The sequence below is a fragment of the Muntiacus reevesi genome, chromosome X (assembly GCF_963930625.1).
Source record: "Muntiacus reevesi chromosome X, mMunRee1.1, whole genome shotgun sequence".
NCBI classification, from domain to species: Eukaryota; Metazoa; Chordata; class Mammalia; order Artiodactyla; family Cervidae; genus Muntiacus; species Muntiacus reevesi.
In genome coordinates, this window is record NC_089271.1 from 13167694 (window position 1) to 13181512 (window position 13819).

Below are 13819 nucleotides of genomic sequence, written 5' to 3' on the forward strand. Positions count from 1 at the left end.
CCATTGAGTCAGTGATGCCATCCAACCACCTCATCCTCTGTCACCCCCTTCTCATCCTTCCCTCAGTCTTCCCTAGCATCTGGGTCTTTTCCAATGAGTTGGCTCTTCACATCAGGTGGCCATAGGATTGGAGCTTCAGCTTCAGCATCAGTCCTTCCAGTGAATATTCAGGGTTGATTTCCTTCTGGATTGACTAGTTTGATCTTGCAGTCCAAGGGACTCTCAAGAGTCTTCTAGCACCACAATTTGAAGGCATTAATTCTTTGGCGCTCAGCCTTCCTTATGGTCCAACTCTCACATGTGTACATGACTCCTGGAAAAACCATAGCTTTGACTATATGGACGTGTGTCAGCAAAGCGATGTCTTCACTTTTGCTTTTTAATATGCTGTCTAGGTTTTTCATAGCTTTCCTTTCAAGGAGCAAGCGTCATTTATTTTCATCTGGCCATTAATGATATTTCAAAATCTTGTGTCACCCAGTCTCATAGTCTTAACTGCTCTGTGGTTGATGATCTTTGAGGGTTCATGTGGAATGGGTGTTGAAAGGCCAGATCTGGGGATATGCTGTTCTGATTGTATGAAAAGGAAAAAGGTAAGCTTTGTAAAGCATATTCCAGTGAAGTATGTGTCACTTTGGAACAAGACTAGATAGAAGCTCTTAAAAGATTTGCATGAATCACTAGGTGGCAGTAGAGATTCTCTTAGAACACCTCAGGCCAGCCCATCTCCATTCTTGGAGAGGTGATTTAGGGAAACAATCTACCAGGTATTTGCTGAACTTCAGCAATGTAGTTGGCCATGGCCAACCTCAATCCTTACAGACAAGTTAAAACTAACAGAGAAAGGATATAGGAGAACTGACTGAAGCAGTAACTAGCTAAGGGCGATACTCAGAAGTACTGTCTTTCAATTTCAATCTTAGGGAAGTTGGTGATGGGATACCAATGTGTTAGGTCCTCAGCCTTGTTCCATTTATCATTTTGATCAATAAACTGATAGAATTTTCCCAAGTAAATTCTTGAGTTTGTGGGTGTCTGGAGGAGTTAAAATCCAGAGTCAGGACTCCCCTTTTTTTCCTTTTTTGGGTACTGTTAGTTTTCTGTTTTTGTTTTTGGAAACAGTTTAGTGCAATGGCCTAAATCTAACAAGATGAAATTGGACTTCAATTCACTAATTCACATGTCCTCTTTCAGGGAAAAGAAGTCACTGTAGAAAGGCAGTTGGCTTAATAGCCACATGTGGGGGGGGGGCAGTATTTAGTGAACAGTAGTGAAAAAGTTGGCTTAAAGCTCAACATTCAGAAAACTAAGATCATGGCATCTGGTCCCATCACTTCATGGGAAATAGATGAGGAAACAGTGTCAGACTTTATTTTTTGGGGCTCCAAAATCACTGCAGATGGTGATTGCAGCCATGAAATTAAAAGACGCTTACTGCTTGGAAGGAAAGTTATGACCAACCTAGATAGCATATTAAAAAGCAGAGACATTACATTGCCAACAAGAGTCCGTCTAGTCAACGCTATGGTTTTTCCAATGGACATATATGGATGTGAGAGTTGAACTGTGAAGAAAACTGAGCGCCAAAGAATTGAAGCTTTTTAACTGTGGTGTTGGAGAAGACTCTTGAGAGTCCCTTGGACTGCAAGGAGATCCAACCAGTCCATCCTAAGGCAGATCAGTCCTGGGTGTTCATTGGAAGGACTGATGCTGAAGCCAAAACTCCAATACTTTGGCCACCTCATGCGAAGATTTGACTCATTGGAAAAGACCCTGATGCTGGGAGGGATTATGGGTAGGAGGAGAAGGGGATGAGAGAGGATGAGATGGCTGGATGGCATCGCCAACTCAATGGACATGTGTTTGAATAAACTCCGGGAGTTTGTGATGGACAGGGAAGCCTGGCGTGCTGCGATTCATGGGGTCGCAAAGAGTCGGAGCGACTGAGCGACTGAACTGAACTGAAGCTCAGTACATGTCATGAGTTTGATGAGGCCACTTGAGACGTGACCGTGAACTTGGCCCATGTCAACTGCATTGTGGGAGATGAAAATTAGAAATGATTGTGATCTAGGCTACCTCATGCCTCTCACTTCTGTCATTGCCACAACTTCCCAAAGGGTCCCTTCATCCTTGCCTGCCCCAAGCCAATCTCTTCTCTTGTACACTGTCCCCGGGTTGATTTTGTTGAAATCCTAATTGGTGCTGTCTCTGTCTACTTGAACTCGTTGAGTGGTTTTGTTTTGTGCTTAACATCACATCCAAGCTCTGGGACACGGTTCACAAGGTCCCCCATGAAGCTCCCTGGCTTCCTCTCTCATATCTACCCCGCCCCCTGCCTCTATGTCCTCACCACGCTGAACATCTTCCAGCACCCTGATGTGCTGGGTTCTCTCCCTTCCAGCTCTGAGCACTCATTTTTCACCTGCTCAGAACACACCTCTCTTTCTCCATTACTTTCCCTACTCTCAAAATACATGTATACCAGCTAAGTCCCTCTGCAGGAATTACCTTCAGCAGAAAGAAGCTGGCTCCCCCAAGGTTATATCCCCTCTGGAGGAAGCCCATATCCAGTGACCAATCCATAGGACCCAGCCCCTCTGTCTCAATTGAGACATCCCCCCACAGGCTTGGCTCACACCTCTCAGCAACTGCCATACAGTTCAACTTTTCCCCCTGCCAAGTCCTGCCCCTGCCCCTTCACCTTTGAATGCATCCCTGCAAGTAAACTCCTGAATACCAATCTCTCTCCCAGGAGCTGTGTACCAGGGAAACCGTAACTAGAACCACCTTAAGTTCTTTTTTATTTTTTAAGGAATAAATTTTTTTTATTTGGGATTTTTTATTTTATTATTTATTTATTTATTTTTGTTTTAATTGGAGGCAAGTTACCTTACACTATTGTGGTGGTTTTTGCCACACAATCACATGAATCAGCCATGGGTGTACATGTGTTCCCCATCCTGATCCCCCCCCATTCCATCCCTCAGATGTGTAATAGATCGCCAGCCAGTTCAGGTTCTATGCATGAGGCAGGGTGCTCAGGGCTGGTGCACTGGGATGACCCTGAGGGATAGAACCACCTTAAGTTCTATGTATACAGTTTTCCACAATAACTTTCTTTGTGGAACCTATTTTTATTGGAATATAGATGATCTACAATATTGTGTTAATTTTAGAAGTACAGCAAAGTGAATTGGTTATACATATATCCACTCTTTTTAAAATTCTTTTCCCATATAAGTCATTACAGAGTATTGCATAGAGTTCCCTGTGCTAAACAGTAGGTCCTTGTTGTGTATCTCTTTTATGTATAGTACTGTTTATCTGGGACTTCCTTGGTGGCTCAGACAGTAAAGAATCTGCCTGCAATGCAGGAGACCCAGGTCCGATCCCTGGGTCGGGAAGATCCCCTGGAGAAAGGAATGGCAACCCACTTCAGTATTCTTGCCTGGAAAATCTCATGGACAGAGGAGCCTGGTGGGCTACAGTCCATTGGGTCACAAAGAGTTGGACTCTACTGAGCAACTAACACTCACTTTTCACTTGCAGTGTGTATCTGTTACTCCCAATCTGAAGCCTGGCGTACTGCAGTCCGTGGGATCGCAAAGAGTCGGACACGACTGAGCGACTGAACTGAACTGAACCTTTCCCCCTTGGCGACCATAAGTTTGTCTTCTATACCTGTGGCTCTATTTCTGTTTTGTAAATAAATTCATTTGTACCACTTTTTAGATTCCACACAATAACTTTCTAACAGTTTAAAAATGGGTCACGTGGAGAAAGAACTAGATCAGTATGACATGGTTCTAGAGGGTAAACCTGAACTAACGAGTTGATGCTCTAGAGCTGGGATGTCCAGTATGATAGCTCCAGGCCAGAATGAGCATGAAATGGCAAGTTTGAATTGAGATGTATTGTAAGTGTAAAATACACACTCTATTTCAAGGACTTAGCACAAGAATGAAGATATATATCATTGTTGAATTTTATATTGTTTACACACTGAAATGAGTGTTTTTTTAAAAAATATTTTAGATTAAAACACATTAGAAATAATTTTATCTTCTTATTTTGATCTTTTTAATGAGGGTACTATAAAATATAAGTTATATATGTAACTCTCACTGTAACTCCATTGGATAGCACTGTCCTAGAGAGAAAGAGAGAAAGATATTCAGGTTCCATATAGTTTACTAGCAACAAGAGTATGCCCAGTGTAATTGGGCTGCCTCAGTGGGTTTGGCAAGTTTCCTCATGACTGATGTATATTCTAGCAGAGGACAGCTGAAGACTTGGTGGGAAGGATGTACATGGTATTCAAAATCAACATGGGCATTTATGGAGTTACCAGATAACCCAGCAATTCCACTCCTGGACACTTATCTGCAAATGGTGAAGGCTATAATTTGAAAAGATACATGCGCCCCAATATTAGCACTGTTTACAATAGCAAAGAAATGGAAGCAATCTAAATGTCCACCAATAGGTGAATGGATAAAAGATGGTGTACATATACATAATGGAATACTACTCAGCCATAAAAAGGAATGAAGTAATGCCATTTGCAGCAACATGGATAGACCTAGAGATTATCATACTCAGTGAAGTAAGTTGGACCAAGACAAATATATGATATCACTTATATGTGGAATCTTAAAAAAATGATACAAATGAACTCATTTACAAAACAGAAATAGACTCACAGATACAGAAGACAGTTACCAAAGGGAAAGGGAGGAGAGGATAAATTAGGAGTTTGGGATTAACAAGGGCTTCCCTGGTGGCTCCAGACGGTAAAACATCTGTCTGCAATGTGGGAGACTCGGGTTCGATCGCTGGGTTGGGAAGATCCCCTGGGGAAGGCAATGGCAACCCACTCCAGTATTCTTGCTTGGAAAACTCCATGGATGGAGGAGCCTGGTAGGCTATAGTCCATGGGGTCGCAAAGAGTCAGACACAACTGAGCAAATTCACTTTCACTTTCACCTTCTTTGGGATTAACATTTACACACTACTATTCATAAAACAGATAAAACACTAGGACCTGCTATATAACACAGGGAAGTATATTCAATATCTTGTAACAACAGAAAAGAATTTGAAAAAGAATATATATGGATGTGTGTGTGTGTGTGTGTATGACTGAAGCATTTTGCTGTACGCCTGAAGCATTGTAAATCAACTGTACTTCAATTTTCAAAAAGATATACATGGCCATTTAAACTACATGAACTTTAAGGTTCCATGAAACCCTGGGCTGAGCTTTCATGAAAACATTTGGAAGCTGAGAGACAGAAGCATAAGGTTAGCTTGTTATTTACACTTTCTGGGACAGATTTCCTTACAGTTTATTCCTTACTAATCTTGCTTGTAGATCACAGTTGGAAAAACAAGCAAGGTTCAAAACACATGAGTCCTTGTGATCTTTACAGTGGAATCATGTCACGTTACCTTGGAAATCAATAAAAAGTGCATTTGTTTTCAGACAGATGTTCGTGATCAAAAATCAGAGTGTTAAGAGTTACGTGCGATGATGAGAGCGTAGCTCATCCTCTTCCCAACTCCCCTGAGTCCAAGAGCCATGTTTTGCTTTTACTTTACCCGTGTGTCAGAAGAAGTCATCTCTTATTCACCATTTTCTCAAATTACTGGCATGTTTTCACAAGACACAGTTGAAAGAAACCAAGTTCAAAATTACCTTAGGTTCCTGTGAGGTTTTTATACAAAAAGTTAGTAAAATGTGGTTGACTCGTGTTTAGTTCTGAAGTGGCTTTCATTAAAGGTTATCATCCCCTTTCAAATTCATTGCTCTGAGATACTCTAATCATTTGGGGCTTTAAGATTAAAAAGCAGAATGATGCATTGGTGGACTTACTATATAATTAGACCAAAAGGCTCTGGAATCTCACTGCTTCTATCACTCTTAGCTGTGTGACCTTGAGAAAAATTACTAGACATCCTGGTTGTGTCCATTTTGTAATTGTAAAAAGAAAAGAGGAAAAGAGGCATTAATCATACATTATAGGATTATTGGGAGGAGTAAATTAGTTGATATATATAAAAAGATTACATAATTGCTTTAAATCGTGTCAATAAATACTAGTTGTTATTGTTATTGTTATTACTGTTATTATTTCACCACTGCAATCATTACCTTCCATTCCTGCGAGTGGATTCTCCTCCTGTAAAACACATTTACATTTGTTGCTATCCCAGAGCATGTCAACAGGACAGAGCTTCTTGGAATGGGAGCAACTAGGAAAAGAAGACAATAAATAATATTTTAAAACTTTCAAAGGTAATCATACCTTTGGAACATTTTTTTTAAATGTTGAATACATTTCTGAGTAGAGAACAGTGAAGACTTTCAGGAGCTTGATTCATATTTATGAAGAACATGTTATTAGATAGTAATTCTGTAATTACAAATATTCTCTGTGGAAACCTTTGGAAATGAAACTGTAATTTTGGAAAGTTATAATCTTTTTAAGAGGATTGATGTTAAAAACTATGCAAATTAGCTGTCAACAAAGCTTATTTACCAAAAGTAAATAGTGTTCTAACACAGCTCCTAAACATTATCGTCTGTAAAATGGAGATAAGAACGCTGGCCAGGACAGCAGGAACATTTTGTAAATGTTCCTTTTCCATGAGCTTTCTCTTCTACTTGAGAAAGGGAGAGGGGTCCGCTTGACTTAGGGCTCACTCCTTCACTAGCCACTCACAGAGTTTCGTCCTTTAGTTCTGCAAGATCAAAGTCTCCAACTTAATTACTTTATATTTTTATTCCATGGTTGTCATTTGCCCTTTGATTCTCTGTATTATTTTTTCCCAAATCAATGATTCTTACCTTTGATTTCAGAACACTTTAGTGTGTCATAATTTGTCTCAGAAAGAATCACAAAATCCTCACAAGAAAACAGTCAAATTAAGTTTAAGTCATTTTCATTTAAAATACAATTTCCCATTTGGTAAACTTAAGAGGAGTGGTTAAAAAAATGCCCAAATCAGATGCAGATAGCTTTGCCACTCTCCGATGATGCCAGGAGCCTTTTTCCCCTCCTAACTTTGGGACTTAAATATATAAACAGCCTGAAATGAGTTTTATCCAATGCTTGTTCTGGAATGAGGGGACAGATGCCAAATTTGAAGCTGGAGTTGAGTTTTACAACTGCATCAAACTATGTGTATTAAGAACAAAGGTGCCCACAAGTTGACATGCTGAGTTCACAGCCACCGAGCTTTTTGACATCCTGCAATATACAAGTAACACCTAGTAAAAAATACACTTACCAAACACTCATTACCCACAGATATGGGTTAGAACCTAAAAGACAGAGCTTGAAGCAAGAGAGACCACTCTTTAATTAATGACAGATTCGCCACACACAGCTTCAGCAAGGCAAGAACAAGCATAGTGTAAGAAAGGCTTAACAAGTGTAACAAGTGTAAGAAAGGCTTACCGATCTTCTTCTGGGATCTGGATGGATCTTCTAATAATTGAGAATGGATGGCGGGGAGCTGTTGGGAAGCACTTACAACCTGTATGGTTGGCAACTTTAACAGGCACTAATTCAGGTACTGATGTCAAAGGCACTGATATCTCAAAGAGCTAGAGTAGAGAAAGAGAACTATAACACATATATTTGTTTGTTTTACAAAAAAATAATGTCTACAATCTGCATTTTTGCCTTTGTCCCTTACGGTTGTGACTTTAGCAAAGTTGTCCATTAAGATAGAACTAATAAGGTTGAGGGCTGGTGTGATAGAAAGAATGCTGGGCTGCAAATCAGAAGACCAGGGCCTTTACATCACTTTATCAAGTATTTAAGTTTGGTCAAATCTCTTAACTTCTTGGTGTCCCTAGTACTCTTCTAAAATAGTTAGCTTGTAAAATGCTCCCTGTTCCTGCTTTAAGTCTGAGTGTAAATTGTAAGGATTAAATGAAATTACAGCTACGAAGTTTCTTTGCAACCATGGTGAAGAGATAACTGTTCAAAACAATTTACTTATCCCTTCCCACGCCGTCTCCACCAAAGGAATATAGTTTCCTGTTCCTTGACTTTGGACTTGGCCATGTGACTTGCTTTGGCACAAGCATAGACTTGGACTATGTGTGCTTTCTGGGGCTCGCTGTCTCATGCATTTGCTGTAGCCATGACAACAGCACAATCTGGCAGTCTTGCTGATCTAAGGGATGAAAGACACGGGGACCAGACCTGGACTCAACCTGCAGCTTGGCATCAAGCCCCGCTGAGCCTAAACTCTAAAGTAACTGAATCTCAGATACATGAATGAGAATGTCATTATTGTTTGAAGCCACTAAGTTTTAGGGTGTTGTTTATTCAGCATTACAGAGTAAAAACTGACTGATATAAGACCATCATGCCCAAACAATTATAGGTAACATGGATATCATTTTTTCTATGTTTCCATATGCCAGCCCCTGTTGTAAGTACCTTTATATTAATTCATTTACCCCTTATAACAACATTATAGGTTGGTTTTATTACTCCCCAACTCTACAGGTGAAGAAACAGATGGAAAGAAAGGTTAAACAACTGGCCCAAGACTACATAACTATTGACTGGGAGGATGGGGATCTGAACCCAGACAGTCTACTCCACAGCCAGAGGGCATACTCTCAAGAACATGCCTTATTACTTTTTGGAATAAAACTGCTATGACCAGGAGCTGCAAGATGGAATCTCAGCAAGTAAAATTTACTTGCCAAGAGTATCAATTACTTTAATTCTAGAGTGGTTCTCTGATGTACAGGTGAATTTGAACTTGATTTTAATGTTCTGTCCATTCAATTACCATTCCACATAGTCCTTGCTACATACAGTCTTCATTTATTCACTTAGCTTCTAAGAGGTATTTCACTGAATAGCCCATAACTTTGGGATGAGAAGTTTTTTGGAAAACACTATTACAATGTTCAAATATGCACATTTGGAAAGAAAAATGCTGAACACTTACACTTAAGCATATTCTTGGAAACTCATTTGTTGTGGACAACAGTCAAAATATTCAATTATCTATTAAGTGGAAACAATCCATTAAAGTTGTGTTTGTCCTGACCTTTCAATATGTAATGGTACTTCCATAAGTCTAAGTAAGAGTGTTTTTAAGAGTGTTTATTTTGCATGAACTTCATCTTGCGAAATTTTTCAGTATACCCTAGGGTATAACACAGTCACGAACTAAAGCCTCTTACGTTACGCAACCTTTGTTTCTACTGACAGTTGATGCTTAGCCATAGTCATGTCATTTTTCCCCCTCTGATTGTCAAACAGTAGAGGTCAGAATTTTTACAAGTTCCAAAATTCTCTAAAAGAATTTAGAAAAAGAAACTCTAAACTTTAAGGGCTATTTTAAGAGGTATAGGGGGAAAAGTAAGGGTACGTTAACCTAGTACCAAAACAAATCAGCATTCCATTCTTTCCTTCCAAACAAGATAAGCTATGTATTAGGTTGGCCAAAAAGTTTGTTCAAGTTTTTTCATAATATCTTACAGAATAATAATAATTTTTATTGCAGTACCTCTTTTCCCAATCATGAGACTAGATTGTAGAGGCAAATGTGACAATTAAATAAATATATCAATATGTGTGAGAGATTTGCAACATTGAACCAAAAGGAATATAGTTTGACTTACAGCTTTTTAGTATGTTTTCTTTCCTAAGTTTGTTATTACTGCTCCACTATGCCATATATGGGTTTCCCAGGTGGCACTGGTGGTAAAGAACCCATTAGCCAATGCAGGAGACGTAAGAGAGGTGGGTTCGATCCCTGGGTTGGGAAGATCCCCTGGAGGAGGGTATGGCAACCCACTGCAGTATTCTTGCCTGGAGAATCCCATGGACAGAGGAGCCTGGTGGGCTATAGTCCATAGAGTTGCAAAGAGTCGGACATGACTGAGTGACTAAGCACGCATGCATGCCATATACATTTTACAACAATATGGTAGCAATACAAAGAAAAACTTATCTACTGAGCAAAAGAGGTTTTATAAGATGAAGAGAGAAAAAAAAAGATGAAGAGAGAAGAATTATTTCTTTCATGGGGACTGGAGGATTCTTTCCAAAGGTCTTCTGTGCTAGATATTCTCCATCTGCACCTTTGGAGATGCCATCCTCTTTTCTTCCTTCCCCACTGGGCAGTGTCCAAGGATGCTGACCTCCACGGACTACATCTATAAGCCCCCTTACCTCCCCCACCTTGCCCCCTCTCCCTGCCAGGATAAGGGTGGGCAGTGGCTGCCCCTCACCCAGCCAGTCCTGCAGCCCTCTTCCCCACCTCCTCTCTGGGTTCCCATAACCACTCCACCCTCTGGCCTCTTCAGTCTAAGGGCGGGAACAGCTCCCCCTTTCTAGCAGCTCTGGGTACTTCATCAGCCCTTCTTCCTTCCCCTACCCTGCCCATTCCTTTCATCAAACTCTTCTCAATCACTCCATCTGAACAATGAGGTACGTAATTAATAACACAAGTCAGTGTGGCTATCTTTGTTCCTTGAAATGTCTGCGTTAGTGGCTTCCATATGATTTTCTGATCCTTGACATTATAGCATCAGAGAGACAGTCCTAGATATAACTACCTCGGGTGCATCTGGAGCCCCTCTCTGACTCTCCGTTTCCTCATAAGATGATAAGCTACCCTTTGAGCTTGTTTCAGGGTTAAATAAGATGACGCAGCTAAGGCACTGAGACAGCGCTTGGCAACCAGCTGAGCTGTAGCTGTCAACGCCACCAGCATCAGGGCCACAGAGGGCTTGTGTCCTCCTACCTGTTTGGAAACGTACGAGGTGCTGGTATTGACACAGACGAGGCTCTCTTCGTTGCAGCAGCCGCCACACCGGAACACGTTCACACAGGGAGGCTTGAAGAATGTGTCTGTGCTGCTCCCCAGCTCACTGGCCACCTCCACGCAGGTCTCTCGAGGGCTGCACTGTGTTCTTTGCCATTCCTCGTCTATAACTGCAGAGAGGCAGTCCATTGGGTCAGCAGAACAAATGGCCCTGACCTGCCTACAAGTACCAGGGTTTGCTCAGCACCATCATTCTTGTATATATCAAGCTTGTTGCTTTCACAAGATGGGTATCTGGGTTGGGTTTAACCAAGAATTGTTGGCAGAAAAATTACAACCCAAATCTGTGTTCTTTCCATGTTTATGATCCCTTCATAGCCACTAATTCTACTTTCCGCTAGTAATAAACACCATGTCCTGGATACAACTACATTGGGTACATCTGGAGAGGCTGGCTAATAAGGAAGTAAATTAATGCATGTAAAGCAATAACATGTAAGCATTATTTGTTAAGCAATTTACAGGACATAGCTGGAGAGCATTTCTTCTCGTTTAAGTCAGGGGTGAGTAGGTTTTAGCACCATTAGGAAATACATTTCTGTTGGTTGCTTAAGTAACTATATATGGCAAACATATGAATGAAAATTTAAGTGTTCCTCAAGTCAGAGTGTTCTCATTTGCAAATGCCCGATACTGATGTTTCTATCAAATGATGAAATAAGCTGATTCATTTTGATGAAAGGAACAATTTTCTGGCCATTCTAACAAATTTGTGGGAAACAAGAAACAAACCTCAGGGAATTAAAAAAAAATTACATACATTCCTATAAAATACACTTGCCTTTATCTCAAAGTTCATTTTTTTAAACTAGAGTTTGATAATGTTGTATAGCCTTTCTGTGGCTGTTTCTGGGAAATGATTCAAATTTGTGATATTGGCAAGATTTAGACTTTCTTTTAGTTTGTCATGGAATTGTCAAGTCGATTATATAGGCTGGGGGTGGGGGTAGCTAAAACCCTGTGTGGCTGGGAGTTTCTAATCTGAGCCACAATCATGCCCACCTCCTGGCGTTCATACCCTTCTGTCATCCCCTCCTCTGCATGTGTCTGGACCTAGTACCCCAATTCTTATGAAGAAAAGACAGCAAGAGCGGTGGGATGGCACATCCATGGTGAACTTAACAAAGACTGCTCTGCACCTTGCTAGCAGTCACACTCTCTTGCTGGTACCCTCTCTTGCCTTCTCAACCACAGCCTTAGAGGAAGCGAGTCACCATGTTGGAAAGACCCACGTGGTGGGCAAGTGAGGGTGGTCTCTATCCAACAGGTTGTAATGGAGGTGGGATCCTCGGCCCAACAGCCTGTCTGGAACTAAATCCTGCCGGCAACCGCTCAGGAAACTTGGAAGCACATCCGGCCATAACTAAACCATGAGATGGTGCCTATAGCCCAAGCTGACACCTTGACTGAAGCCTCCAGAGTGACCCTGAAGGAGAGACACCAATCGAGCCCATGTCTGCATTGCTGATCCACAGAAACTGTGAGATCAAAACATGCTGTCTGAAGCAACTAAGTTTTGGAGTAATGTATTACACAGCAATAGATAAACTCTTCTCTGTTTTTATCTTATGTTCAAAAATCTAATTGGTCTCTACCCACATTCTGAATTCCTGTATATGTGAATGTGTTTCCACTAGAAGGGATAGAGCAAACTCCTACCTGAAGGATATAGATAAAATATTATTGTTGCAGATCTGATGCTAATCTCTAAATTATTCCCTTAAGACATCTTTCCCACAGCTTTTCTCTTTTCTGCCCCTCCTTAATCTCAAATTTCCTCATATGTTGCTTCCTAGATCATTGAAAACACAAAGTATGTTTGGCTGGCTGAAAAGCACTGCCTACACTACACAGTTTACCTAAACTTTCCTTTTCCATAATAAAATCTTTTAGCCCAACAAACCATTTAAAATGTTTGATTATGAATATTTACATACAGAGCCTGAAGGCTGTAAACATGAGAAATAAATTATCCAATTAGGTACTGTTTAAATCACTATTGTTAATCATAAATCGCTGAAAAAACAAGTAATCAACTTTAAAAACTCTTTCTTGTTTAAAATTCCACTTAAATGTTGCTTTCCATTTGCTTTTTTATAAAACCAAGTTTTGAAAGTCAGAACGCTGTGTGGAACTATGACCACTGTCACTGAGTAAAGGCTTTATATCTCTACTTGCTTTCCTACTGCCCAGCAGGGCTGCTCTTCCTCGGGGAATTACCCTGAAATACATGAAATATAAGAAATTATCATTGGGATACCACATGGGTTTCATTATTTGCTACTTCTGTGTGTGCTAAGTCACTTCAGTCATGTCCAACTCTGTGCAACCCTATGGACTGTAGCCTGCTTGGCTCCTCTGTCCATGGGATTCTCCAGGCAAGAATACTGGAGTGGGTTGCCATTTCCTTCTCCAGGGGATTGTCTTGACCCAGGGACCGATCTTGCGTCTCTTATGTCTCCTGCATTGGCAGGCAGGCTCTTTACCACTAGCGCCACCTGCTACTTCTTAGTAATTAACTTTAGATGATCCCCCCCTGCCATGTAATAAGAGACATTTTAGAGTTAGCAAATTCTGTATTATTTATGATTTTTTACATTTTTTTAAATGTTATGGTTTCCTCCTTAGAAAATGTTCATTTTAACATCAACGACTTTTTTAAATTACCTTGTCTTAGTTTTATGGTAATTGCTTCTTTATCTCCATCTTCAGAGTAGCTTCAGGCTTGCCTAAGGTCTTAAGGCAGGTAATCTGGTTAAAGCTCTGAATCTTCAGATGAAGTCTCATCCCTTTACTTTCACGAAGTCCATGCTAGTTCACCACATAGAAACAACTAGAGTTGCAGACCTCTGGCTAAATTGGGTTCTAGGCCATGGTTCCAACCATTTCAACTCTTTCAGACATAGTCATACACATACGCATCAAGCATCCTCTTCACACCCGGGCC

The 13819-nt window shown here is 40.6% G+C and overlaps 1 protein-coding gene across 1 annotated transcript in view; it reads right to left on the reverse strand.

Moving 5' to 3' along the window:
* Positions 1-13819, reverse strand: part of VEGFD (vascular endothelial growth factor D) — a 41407-nt gene that overhangs the window by 2281 nt on the left and 25307 nt on the right. The window contains exons 3-5 of the mRNA XM_065915973.1: positions 10792-10982; positions 7467-7615; positions 6158-6258 (exon numbers count right to left, since the gene is read on the reverse strand). Coding sequence (XP_065772045.1) covers positions 6158-6258; positions 7467-7615; positions 10792-10982 — 441 coding nt within the window. The remainder of the gene's footprint in view (positions 1-6157; positions 6259-7466; positions 7616-10791; positions 10983-13819) is intronic.